Here is a 13,361-nt window from a genome sequence, read left to right as displayed (position 1 = left end):
AACCCAAAGATCACTGTGGCTGAGCTCCAGAGATGCAGTCAGGAGATGGGAGAAAGTTGTAGAAAGTCAACCATCACTGCAGCCCTCCACCAGTCGGGGCTTTATGGCAGAGTGGCCCGACGGAAGCCTCTCCTCAGTGTAAGACACATGAAAGCCCGCATGGAGTTTGCTAAAAAACACCTGAAGGACTCCAAGATGGTGAGAAATAAGATTCTCTGGTCTGATGAGACCAAAATAGAACTTTTTGGCCTTAATTCTAAGCGGTATGTGTGGAGAAAACCAGGCACTGCTCATCACCTGTCCAATACAGTCCCAACAGTGAAGCATGGTGGTGGCAGCATCATGCTGTGGGGGTGTTTTTCAGCTGCAGGGACAGGACGACTGGTTGAAATCGAGGGAAAGATGAATGCGGCCAAGTACAGGGATATCCTGGACAAAAACCTTCTCCAGAGTGCTCTGGACCTCAGACTGGGCCGAAGGTTTACCTTCCAACAAGACAATGACCCTAAGCACACAGCTAAAATAACGAAGGAGTGGCTTCACAACAACTCCGTGACTGTTCTTGAATGGCCCAGCCAGAGCCCTGACTTAAACCCAATTGAGCATCTCTGGAGAGACCTAAAAATGGCTGTCCACCAACGTTTACCATCCAACCTGAGAACTGGAGAGGATCTGCAAGGAGGAATGGCAGAGGATCCCCCAAATCCAGGTGTGAAAGACTTGTTGCATCTTTCCCAAAAAGACTCCTGGCTGTATTAGATCAAAAGGGGGCTTCTACTAAATACTGAGCAAAGGGTCTGAATACTTAGGACCATGTGATATTTCAGTTTTTCTTTTTTAATAAATCTGCAACAATGTCAACAATTCTGTGTTTTTCTGTCAGTATGGGGTGCTATGTGTACATTCATGAGGAAGAAGAATGAACTTAAATGATTTTAGCAAATGGCTGCAATATAACAAAGAGTGAAAAATTTAAGGGGGTCTGAATACTTTCCGTACCCACTGTACCTGAACAACATGGGAGAAGTCAAAGATCACTGAGCACAGTGTTGCTGAGTATTGCCTCCTCACACAGGATTTAAACCTCCAATTGCCGTACTACCATGTTGCAATAGCATGCATTAGACAGCAATTGTGGGATCGCTTTTTACAGGAGCAGCAGTGCCTTCTGCCCTTGCAAATGAGCTCCTAGTTGCATTCCACAGCAGCAATCTTAGGGCTTATTCACACAACGTTGAGGGGTAGAAAAACCCTGCAGTGAAGTTTACTGTCCCCAATTCCTACATTTGATGCCAGCCAAAGGTGTACACATCCCGCAGCAGAATTTAAACCCCCTGTTGCTTTTTGTGGGTTCTACTGCCTGCCAATTGCGACCCATTCAAGTAAATGGGGCCACTCTGCAAGCTCCCCACAACTGAATGCTTCTGCGGAGCCCAAGGAGTTAAAGCAGGTGGTGAGAGAGCAACACAACGCTGCCTGCTTTAATCCCTTGTTTGCTATACTGCACAAGGTTGCAGAGCACTTGCAGAGTGGTCTCATTCACTTGAATGGGTCAGGCTTGGCTTGTGCTACACCCACCAACCATGACAGGGCAAATAACTCCTGCTGCGGCATGTGTACACCATGGCCACTGCAGCTGAAGGGGGTGCGGATGGGGCAGGGGTGGTGAAAACACATCTTAACTATGGGGGTTTTACCACCCCACAAAACGTAAATGAACCCTCACTGTTCTGAGCCCCCTTTAAGGCTAGTTTCACACTGATGTGCTGTGGTTTAACTGCACCATAGGTGCAGCACAGTGCATTTGCAACTTTCCTGGGTTAGCTGCACTTTGCCTTAGACTTTTATTATAGCCTGCAGGTGTGGTGCACTTTCTGAAAGCGCACCAAAAGTCCTGCATTCAGGAATTTTCCTGCACTTTCAGAATGTGTACCAAACCTGCAGGATATACCTGAAGTCTATGGCTTATCGCAGCAACCCACAGGAAAGCTGCAGGTTCAATGCACCTGCGGTGTGGGTAAACCGTAGAGCATCAGTATGAAAGCAGCCCCGTACTATTATGCCCAGTGTATTTCTTCACACTGACCTGAAGATCTCTTTTTACCTGCTGCTGGCACCACTCTGGAGACCGCTATCCGGAATAAGAGGTGGAGTGCAGTTGGTATCAGTCAAGGTCCTACCTTGCCTTCCTGTTGGCAGCCATCTTGGACATGTGCAGACTGCTGTCTTTTATAAACTCTGATTGCATCCTCACTTGCCTGCTGCCTGGGCATCGCTCAGTGATGATGTTGCACACCTGACTACATATATCACCTGTTGGCTTGCAGTTCTTTGCCCTTGTGTTTGTGCTCCAAGGTGCAACACTGCTAGCAGTCTTCTGTTCTCCTTGTTCCTCTGTGCATAACCTGGCTTGGCTGACGACTTTCCTGGCTCTCGATTCCCCATCGGCAGACGACCCAGGCATCGGCAGGCGACCTGCCTCTGGACTCGACCTCAGCTTGGATGACTACCGGCTTCTAGATTCGATCCCGAAATGGATGACTACCCACTTCTAGACTCAATCCCAGCTTGGATTACTACCTGCTCTGGACTCGACCTCGGCTGTTCCTGATTTCGCTCCTCACTCTTGCTGTGCGTTTATTGTTGTTGCTCTAACAAACTGCTCTATTTTAGTTTCATATTTGTGTGGTCTGGTTTACTGCCACCCTGACAGTTGTAAAAACTAATAATAGGCACTCCCAAGACATATCACTCATTAATCATGTAATGAATGAATATAAAAAGCATCAAACAAGAAAAATTGCCACAATGAAGGCGGGGGATTATACCAGTACAATATTAGGAGGAAAAATACTTGAATAAAAAGAAACTGGTTTAGATACTCCATACCACCCAATCCACAGTGAATAGAAGAAAGTGGTCAAACACTCATTGGATATATAAAACTATATATATGTGTACTTTATTTGAAAGCATGCAAAAAAAATTACACCAAAAAAAAAAAAAAAGATTGTGGATCCGTGCACAATGACATGAAATAAAATGGTACCAAGTACAACACAACACACACACTAAACTAAAAGCTTATATTGTGTATGTTGTGTTGTCCTTGGTACCATTTTATTTCAGGTCATTGTGCACGGATCCACAATCTTTTTTTTTTTTTTTTGGTGTAATTTATTTTGCACCATTTCAAATAAAGTATACACGTTGAAGATATCCAGTTTTTGACCACATTTTTCTATTTACTGTGGATTGGGTGGTATAGAGTATCTAACCCAGTTTCTTTTTATTTGAGTATTTTTCACCCTGACAGTACACAAGGGCCATGAATCGTGATGATGCAGGTGCTTCTATGCTCCGCCATGCTGGTTTCCAGGCTCGATCAACAAGATCACCTTTTGGGTGGCTTCGCTCAGGCATTGCAGACGTTGCTGGAATGCATGGCACACCTTGCTCCTGGTGCTGCTAGGCCGGTGGTTCCTCCTGCTGCTGTTGCCGCTCCTGCACCTGGAATCGCTGTTACCAGAGGAATGACGGGTTTAGCCCCCCTCCCCCAGCGATATGGGGGTGAACTGAGTCAGTGTCATGGCTTTCTAAATCAGGCGGGCATTTATTTTGAGATGGTTCCTCAGGCGTTTCCCTCTGACAGGTCCAAGGTGGGCTTCCTAATCTCGTTGCTCTCAGACAAGGCCTTGACCTGGGTGAATCCCTTCTGGGAGAATGATAATCCTGTGATACTTGATTACTCGAGTTTTGTTGCCTCCTTCCGTAGGGTATTCGATGTGCCTGCTTGCTCTGCCTCTGCTGTGAAGCTGCTCCTGTCCATTCAACAGGGTATACGAACTGTTGCCAAGTATGCCATCAAATTTTGTACCCTGGCAGCAGAGGTAGGCTGGAATAATGAGGCTCTGGTGGCTGTCTTCTCTCATGGTCTCTCCGATGCATTGAAGGACGGAATTGCGGCCAAGGATTTCCCTGAGGAGCTTGAGGTTCTCTTATATTTCCTGATTTTGATAGATACCAGGCTCGTGGAGAGAGAGGCCTCCTACCAGATTGGCTCCGACGTTTTCTTCCCCACCCATTCCTCCCTCTCCTCCCACACCTCCTGGGGATGGTGCGTCTGGCTGTGAACCCATGCAGCTGGGGTTCACTCGCCTTTGCAAGGCTGAGCGGGCCTTTAGGAGGGAGGGAGGGCCGGTGCCTGTATTGTGGCCTTGGTGGACATGTTCTGAAATCTTATCCTACCAATCCGAGAAACGCTCGCAACTAAGGTCCTGTAGAGGGCAGATCTTAGGTGGAATTTCCTCGTCCCCGGTTTCCTGTAAAGATAAACTGCTAATCACAGTTGTCCTCTCCTAGGCAGCAAGTTAGGTGGTTACTCAGTCGTTGGTAGGCTCCGGTGCCGGCGGTTACTTTATTGACAGTACGTTTGTTGCTGCGAATTCCATACCCTTGCAGCACCAGGTTTCTCCACTAGTCATCGAGGCAATCAATGGCAGACTCCTGCAATCGGCACAGGTTTCCCACGAGACTGTTCTGGTTGACATGGCGATAGGGGCTGTTAAGGGAGTCAACCTGTTTCCAGGTTATATCAGCCCCATACTACTCTGTTGTTTTGGGGTACCCTTGGCTTCAGAAAAACAATCCGACCCTAGATTGGAATTCGGTCAAGATCCTCTCTTGGTCTCAACAGTGTGGCGCTGTTTGTATCCAAAGGCATGTTAAGGTACTTTGTACCTCCTCAGATTCAGTGTTGCCTAAGGTGCGCATTGGTACTCTTCCCCCTCATCGTCCGTACAATTGTGCTATAGACTTGCAACCTGGTGCCATTCCCCCTCGTAGCAGGGTTTATCCTCTCTCGGTTGTTGAGAATAAGGCCATGTAGGAGTACATGGTGGATGCCCTTGCCCGGGGACACATTTGTGAGTCTACTTCCCCAGCGGGTGCCGGTTTTTTCTTCATAAAGAAGAAGGGGGGGGGGGAGTTGAGACCTTGCACTGATTATATGATTATAGGGACCTCAATCGCATCCTGGTCAATAATGCATACCCAATTCCGTTGATTACAGAATTGTTCGACCGCCTCAAAGGAGCAACAATCTTTTACCAAGCTTGACCTAAGGGCCGCTTATAACCCCATATGGATCAAGGAGGGCGATGAGTGGAAAACCGCGTTTAATACCGGAACCTGTCATTATGAATATCTAGTGTTGCCCTTTGGCTTGTGCAATGTGCCCGCTGTCTTCCAGGAGTTCATCAATGATGTATTTCGTGATATGCTGCAACAATGCCTGTTGGTACTCAAACTCAAGACACAAATGCAACACAAGCAGTGCACCAATGTCAACTCCTCTGAACGTCTTTATTCATCCACAAGCAGCATACAAAATATCCTCACCCAGGGCTAGAGGAGCAGGAACATCTTGTGCCTGCTCCTACACTCTCTAGCTGCTTGTGGTCAAATAAGTGTGTTCAGAGGAATGGACACTGGTGTGCGGCTTGTGCTGCATTTGTTTCTTTGCTGGATGAATATCACACAATCATGCAGGCTGCATGAATTTTGGCTGTAATTTCTGTAACTAACTCCTATGATTGTTGACTCCATCTAGTGGCCAAAAAGCAGAATATTTTCTCAGTAAGGTATTTTAGAAAAATAGTATATAGTACATTGGCGCAAGTAGAGGTCTCAGTGTGGGCTAGTCCTGGGGACCGGGGGGGGGGGGAAGGGGGAAAAAAGTTCAGGGGTCCCAAGTTCAGGGGATAGCTGTCTACTGTAGCGGCTGTCGGCGGGAGAGACAGAAGTGATCTCTGGGGGAGACAAGAGGAAAGAAGCGCAGTGCCTTCTAAGTGCAGCAAGACATTTAATGTAGAGTAAAGCAGCAGTACACTCACATAACACAGGTGAATAAGAAGCACATCGGCAAGAATAGTAAGTCATCTGGGGCATCACTGGAGCGGGTCCTGGTGGTGGAGGTAGGGGATTAAATGTCTTGCTACCTTTAGAAGGCGTTGCGCTTCTTTCCTATTATCTTATTTTAGAAAAATATACCGCATTTTGGCCATTAGATGAAACTATTGATCTTAGGAATTCATCTATAACAGATATTTTGGCCAAATCTTGTGTAACTTGCACAAACGTGTGTGATATTCGTTCAAATAATGCTTTATAAATAGACATCTAATTCTTCTGTGTATGAGAGCCACAACTCTTGTATGTGCAGCAGATGGAAACACAGCTCTGGCTGTAGAATACAGTGTATACAAATGAATAAAGTATACGATAGAGAGTTTCAATCTGCTCATTTAACAGGCTTGACAAGAGGTCATTTTTTTCCCTTAAAAGTTCATATAGATATCTGTGCTTGGACTTTTGCTGTAATTTAAATCCATAAATGGACAGGTTCAGCACTTGATACTTTAAAAAGTGATGATGAACAGAGCCTGAACAACAGTACCATAGGTGGAGATCTTTAAGTTAACTTTCACATATGTTCTTGTTTAATTTACAATATTTTAAAGTTTATTTCATCACACTGATTTCTAAGTTTTATTTCAGTGGCTGTCAATTTATCAAAAATTTGCAATTAGTGGAGTTATTCTGTCTGTGCAGCATGGTACCTCTAATGATGTGCCTGGCAGGTTAGGAAAGGGGATAAGTGAGCACCCGCCCAACCCCCCCCCCCCCTCCTGAACCATACAAGGCCACGTGCCCTCCACATAGGGGGATGGGGACTAGGGCTCTTCCCGACAACACTGGGCTGTGGTTGTTGGGGTATGCGGGTGGGAGACTTAGGAATCTGAAAGCCCCCTTTAACAAGTAAAATCAGAAGGGGGTAGTGCCACTGGTGGCCCTGCTCCTTGCCTATATAAGAAATGTCAAAGCGCAAAGCGAACATATGGCTGGGGGCCTCCTAAGTGGCAAGAGCATTTTTTTTCTATTTTCCGGGTCTGGTGAGCATCCTGATTGATGATGGATTTACATCGAGGAACACTATTTTTTTCATTTTTTTAATCAAGGACATGTCAGAAACAGTTTCTTGTGTTTATTACTTTTTGACAATTTTTTAGTGAATGGGTAGGGGTACCTGATACCCATTCACACGGGGGGTCAGGATCTGGGGGCCCGAAAAGGGAGCTTCCAGTTTCTGATAAGCCCTCCGCCTGCAGACCACAGCCCAGGGTTGTTGGGAAGAGGCCCTTGTCCCCATTAACACGTTGAAGGCATGTGGCCTGGTATGGTTGAGGAGGGGGGTGGGGGCTGCTCGCTTGTCCCCTCCCCTTTCCTGACCTGCCGGGCTGCATGCTCAGATAAGGGTCTAGTATGGATTTTGGGGGGGGGGGGGGTGGAGGGGACCCCACCTTGTTTTTTTTCCTTATTTTTTAGAATAGCTGGGTGACGGCAATTGTAACTGCGAGTCATTTTAAATGGGTTTAACTTTCTTTAGAAATTTCATTTTTGCTTTAGCATGTTTTATGCATGCTACAGATGTGCTACTTTACAGGCACATTAAGGGGACCCCCAAGGCACTATATCTAAATATATATATATCTGTATTTACTGTTTCATTTATGTGCATATTTTATTTAACCACTTACCGCATATCAACGTACCGGTACGTCGGTACACTTTGCGGGGTTATACCGGGATGATGCCTCTAGTTAGAGGCATCATCCCGGTACCGTGGTTTAAAGCCGACGGTCGGCTTTCCGTCGGTAACGACCAATGTGGCTCGGGAGCCGCTCGATCGTTACCCGGGGGGCGGGAGGGGACGTCCCCCCCCTCCCGCCGCCTTCCGTGGCTTTCCTCGGGGCTCCCGTCCCACCGTCACTTCAGGGTTAATGTGCTGCAAAAGGCGGCAGATTTGAAAAACGGCTGTATGCAAAAATGCCCTTTTCGGCGATTTGCATACAGGGAAGTGTAGTGGAGGGGTCTAGGGTCTTTTAGACCCTCGATCCCTCCATAAAGTGTACCTGTCACTACATATTGGTGTCACAAGGGATGTTTACATTGCTTGTGACAGCAATAAAAGTGATCAGATTTTTTTTTTTTTTTTTTAAAACTGTAATAAAGTTAAAAAAAAGAAAAAATAAATAGGAAAAAAAAAAAATGTAGCCGCCCCCGTCACCGTTAGCTCGCGCACACAAAACAAAACGTATACGCAAGTCGAGCCGCAAATGAAATCGCTGTTCAAACCACACGTGAGGTATCGCCGCGATCGCCAGAGCGTGGGCAATAATTTAAAAAAAGAGCTACACTTTAACTCTAAACTGGTAACCGTTAAATAAATTTAAAGCGTCGCAGATTAAGATCTCTATTGACCGTAGTTTGTCGCCATCCCACGGAGGGTGCAATTTTAAACCGTAACATGTTGGGTATCTATTTACTCGGCGTGATATCATCTTTCACAATATACAAAAAAATGGGCTAACTTTACTGTTTAGTATTTTTTAAATGCAGTGAAATGTGATTTTTCAAATTTTTTCCAAAAAAATAGCGTTTTAAAGACCGCTGCGCAAATACCGTGTGACAAAAAATTTTGCAATGACCGACATTTTATTCTCCAGAGTCTTTGCTAAAAAAATATATATAATGTTTGGGGGTTCTAAGTAGTTTTCTAGGAAAAAATACTGGTTTTAACTTGTAAACAAAAAGTGTCCGAAATAGGGCTGGGGTTTAAGTGGTTAATACATTTTTAAAATACATTTTACATATTTTTATACAGCTAAAGCTACACTGTTCATTGTCCAATTTGCTGCCAAGATGATAAGGCTTGCCTGTGCATTTTATGTTAGCATTAGTGTCAGACGGTTGAGCATGGATAATACATCACTTTTAATTGGTCTAACAACAAACAAAAAGCAAAATAAGAATAAATGAACTAGATTTTCATACCCCCTGCTATGTTATGTTCACATTTTAGCACATATAAAGAATTCCATTGAAAATAATCTGTACATACCTCATCAGAGACTTTAAACCTTCTTAATAGAGCAACTACTTTTTGCTTGAAGTTCTGTTGCTGTAGTCATAAAATAAATATGTCAGTGCTATTTATTAAGGTGATCTAGGAAAAAACAAACTTTAAAATAGGTTACATTAGTTATTAGGGCTGGGGAATATAATCGAAAGATCGATGCATCGCGATTTGACCCTTCGCGATTCTGCATCGAAGCGGGCTGCCGGCATAATCGATTATACGAAAATCACAAGATCCCAGGATCGGCAGCTGATTGGTGGGTTAGTGGCGGGAGCTTAATAAAAAGGCTCCGCCCCTCCCCTTCCGCCTCTTTGACCTGGGCCGAGGCGCAGCAAGACATCCCCCGCGTATATCGGCGTCCCACCTGCAGCCTAGAAGCCAGCCAGCCATCCAAGCCAGAAGCCGCCAGTCCAGTGAGTCCACACACAGGAGCGAGGAGCCCCAAGTGCGTCCCCATCGCAGCCAGCCAGCGCCGCCAGCCTTACCTCACCTCACCGTAGCAGACAGGCCCTGGAGGCCCAGCCGCCACGCCACTGCCAGTGACGCCAGCCGCCCGCCACAGAGCCCAGAGAGCAGCACAGCACCTGTCCTCCTCTGCAATGCAGTGCACAACAACCCACACAGTCACACAGCAGGTATGTCCGAACAAATAATTGTGTAATCATTCATGGGGGTCTCTCGTCTGTATCTCTGGGGGATGTCTGTGATGGGGGGGGGCCTGGGACAGGGGACGGTCGGTCGGGGCCCGGGGGTACTGTTCTGCTGTGGCAGTCTGGCAGCCAGGGGGGTCAGTCAGTGTCAGTGGGGGCCTGGGGGTCTCTGTCAGTGTCAGTCAGCTATGGGGGTCTGGGCAGGGGGGGGGGGCCTCACTCAGTGTTTGTCAGTGCTGTGGGGGATTGGGGAAGGTGTGGGACTTCCAGGTCTCTGTCAGTGTGGGGGTCTGGGCAAGGTCGTCATTATTACAATTTTTTTGTATGACAGTCCTATTGCTTTTTATCAGAGTTTGCATTCTATACTGGTCAATGTGTTCCACTGCTTCTTTTTCAGTAGATTATTTTTCTGTGCAGATAACTTTTTCTTATAGGCTTTGGCATATAATATGAGCAAATGCATATGTAACTCTCCTACACTTAACCGCACAAACTGGATAAAAGAATTATCATTCATGGGCCCCAAAACATCACCAGCATGGTTCTAGATATACAATATCTCACAAAAAACAGAATTTTTGTAAAATCTTACCGTAAAATTCCTTTACGGTATGGTCTAATGCACAGTGTCCTGGATGCCGGTGGCCAGAGGAGACCTATAATGCACACACAGTGACTAGACACAGAGACTACATGACTAGAAAGGTAACCCTCTGGGTAACAAAAAATGCTCAACAGGAGCAACAACCCAGGAAAGCAAATAACCAAGGGGATAAACAACCCCAACAGCCAGGGACCCGCAAGAAAACCAGGGTCCACTCACGGTACTGCCGCACAGAGAACTTTGCGGCCAAAGGAGGCATCAGCTGATGCCAGAACATCAATTTTGTAGAATTTGAAAAAAGGTGTGCACAGACGACAAACTCGCAGCCTTGCACACCTGGGCCGTCGAAGCCTGATGCCGGAGGGCCCAGGACGTACTCACCGCTCTGGTAGAGTGCGCCTTGACAGGGAAGGGCGGAACCCGTTCCTTCAATGAATAGGCCTGTTCAATAGTCTGCCTGATCCATTTAGAAATGGTCGCCGCAGAAGCAGCCATACCCTTCCGAGATCCCTCAGGAAGGACAAAAAGAGAATCAGATTTCTGAAAGGATTCAGTTGACGACAGGTAAACCCTGATCACCCTGACAAAATCCAAGGAATGCAAAGCAACCTCCTTAGGATGTTTAGGATTCGCGCAGAGCGAAGGCATAACAATGTCCTCATTAAGGTGAAAGTCAGAGACCCCCTTTGGAAGAAAGGACTGGTTAGGTCGCAAAACCACCTTATCCCTATGAACCACCAGGTAAGGGGAGCGGCAAGACAAGGCTGCCAACTCCGACACTCTGCGAGCAGAAGTGATCACCACAAGAAAGGCAACCTTTTTAGACAGCAGAGGCAACGAGATTTCCCTGATGTTTTCAAATGGGGAACGTTGTAACACGGACAGAACCAAGTTCAAGTTCCATGGAGGTGAGGGCGCCCTTCGAGGAGGGGCCAAATAACGCACACCTTGAATGAAGGTGCGAATCAAAGAATTAGACGCCAAGGGGCGCTGGAAAAGGACAGCCAGTGCAGATACCTGTCCCTTAATCGTGGCCAACGCAAGGCGCTGGTCCACGCCAGACTGAAGGAAAGCCAACACCCTCGCCACCGAGTATGAACGAGGAGGGAAGCCTCTGGACTCACACCAGGCAAAATAAGCTTTCCATGTACGGTAATAAATCTTACCAGATGAGGCTTTTCTAGCCTTGAGTAAGGTAGGAATGACCTGAGGAATGACCCCTGTCTCTCAGGACCTGGCTTTCAACAGCCATGGCGTTAAAGCCAGCGACTGTAAAGCAGGATGGAAGATCGGTCCCTGAGACAGTAGATCTTCTCGCATCGGCAGCCGACATGGAGGCTCGACGGCCAGGTGAACGATGTCCGCGTACCAGGACCGGCGTGGCCAGTCCGGCGCCACCAGAATCACCAATGTTGGTTCCGAGGCCAACCTGCGAAGGAACCTGTTCAACAGCTGAATCGGAGGAAAGGCATATATCAGATGATACTGATGCCAAGGCACCACCAGCGCGTCCGAGGCGTCTGCCAGAGGATCGCGCGTTCTTGCCACTAACCTTTCCACCTTGTTGTTTAGCCGAGACGCGAACAGATCCACATCCGGGGATCCCCATTTCACACACAGCATCCTAAACACCTCCGGGTGCAGGGACCATTCCCCCTGGTCCAGGGACTGGAAGCCCAGATAATCGGCCTGCCAGTTCTCCACACCCAGAATGTGAACTGCCGAAAACGCCGGGACGTGAGTCTCGGCCCAAGACAGAATACTGGTCACTTCCTGGGCCGCCTGGGCACTCCTGGTGCCCCCTTGGTGATTGATGTAAGCCACAGCTGTGGCATTGTCCGTCTGCACCCGTACAGGACGGCCCCGAAGACGATCAGACCAATGGAGCAGCCTGATCGCTCTCAATTCCAATATGTTTATAGGGAGTGAAGATTCCACCACTGACCAAGGGCCCTGGGCAGACAGGTTGCCCAGGACTCCACCCCAGCCCGACAGGCTGGCATCCGTGGTAATCACTGTCCACAACGGCCGGAAGGATTTCCCTTCCGCTACGGCCGGAGGCTGAAGCCACCACAAAAGATCCAATCTGGTCTGTTGACTCAGAGAAACCCTCAGGTCCAAGGACTGAGGAAGCCTGTCCCATCTGGCCAGTATCTCCGCTTGGAGAGACCGCGTGTGAAACTGTGCAAATGGAATCGCCTCGAAGGCTGACACCATCAACCCCAGGGACCGCATACAGGTCCTGAGCGACGAGGATTCGTTTTCCCTGAGGGCCCTGACCTCGTTCTGTAGGGTCCGGAGCTTGTCCTCCGGCAGGAACACCTTTGTTTGAGCAGAGTCCAGAACCATTCCCAAGTACGGGAGACGAACCGAAGGAGCCAAGGTCAACTTCTGCACGTTGATGGTCCATCCGAACTCCTGAAGCATCTGAACTGTAGTGGACAGATCGCGCAGCAGGCTCTGGCTGGCATTCGATCTTAACAGACCGTCCAGATATCCGAAGACCGCAATGCCCTGTGCCTGTAAAAGGCCCAGAATAGGAGCCAGCACTTTGGTAAACACCCTTGGAGCCGAAGCGAGACCGAAAGGTAACGCCACAAACTGATAATGTTCCTCCGCAATAGCGAATCGGAGGTACATCTGATGACCCTCGAAAATGGGGATGTGTAAATACGCATCCTTCAGATCGATAGAGGCCAGGAATTCACCTGGACTTAGGGAGGCTACCACTGAGTGAAGCGATTCCATGGGGAACTTCCAAACGCGCACAAAGCGGTTCAGAGCCTTTAAGTCCAGAATTGGACGCACCTTACCCTCCTTTCTGGGCACAGTGAACAGTTTCGAGTAAAACCCCCAAAACCTGTCCCGATGAGGCACCGGGACGATCACCCCCTGGGTGAGAAGATCTTGCACCGCCTGATGCAGGTCCTGTAACCGCCCTGGGGTCAAATGAAGATTTGAGGGAAAGAATCTGTCCGCCGGCCGCGAAAGGAATTCGATCTTGTACCCTGAATGATTTCCTGAACCCACCTGTCCGGAATTCGGAGCAGCCAAGGTTGGAGGAAACCGCGCAGACGTCCCCCCACCCCTGAAACGAGTAAGGGCGCCCCATCAGGCAAAGACGGAC

At 47.9% G+C, this 13,361-nt stretch overlaps 1 protein-coding gene across 8 annotated transcripts in view; it reads right to left on the bottom strand.

Moving 5' to 3' along the window:
- Nucleotides 1-13,361, bottom strand: part of PACS2 (phosphofurin acidic cluster sorting protein 2) — a 1,277,570-nt gene that overhangs the window by 811,820 nt on the left and 452,389 nt on the right. For all 8 annotated transcript variants that reach the window (XR_014224766.1, XM_082242585.1, XM_082242586.1 and 5 more), the window contains one exon: nt 8,963-9,022. Coding sequence is in view for 7 of the 8 variants with exons in the window: in XM_082242585.1 (XP_082098711.1) it covers nt 8,963-9,022 (60 nt within the window). In the remaining variant the exon portion in view is untranslated. The remainder of the gene's footprint in view (nt 1-8,962; nt 9,023-13,361) is intronic.

Source organism: Pelophylax lessonae (assembly GCF_965119305.1).
Source record: "Pelophylax lessonae genome assembly, chromosome: 13".
NCBI classification, from domain to species: Eukaryota; Metazoa; Chordata; class Amphibia; order Anura; family Ranidae; genus Pelophylax; species Pelophylax lessonae.
Note: the sequence above shows the minus strand (reverse complement) of the source record. Positions and strands in the feature narration are given on the sequence as shown.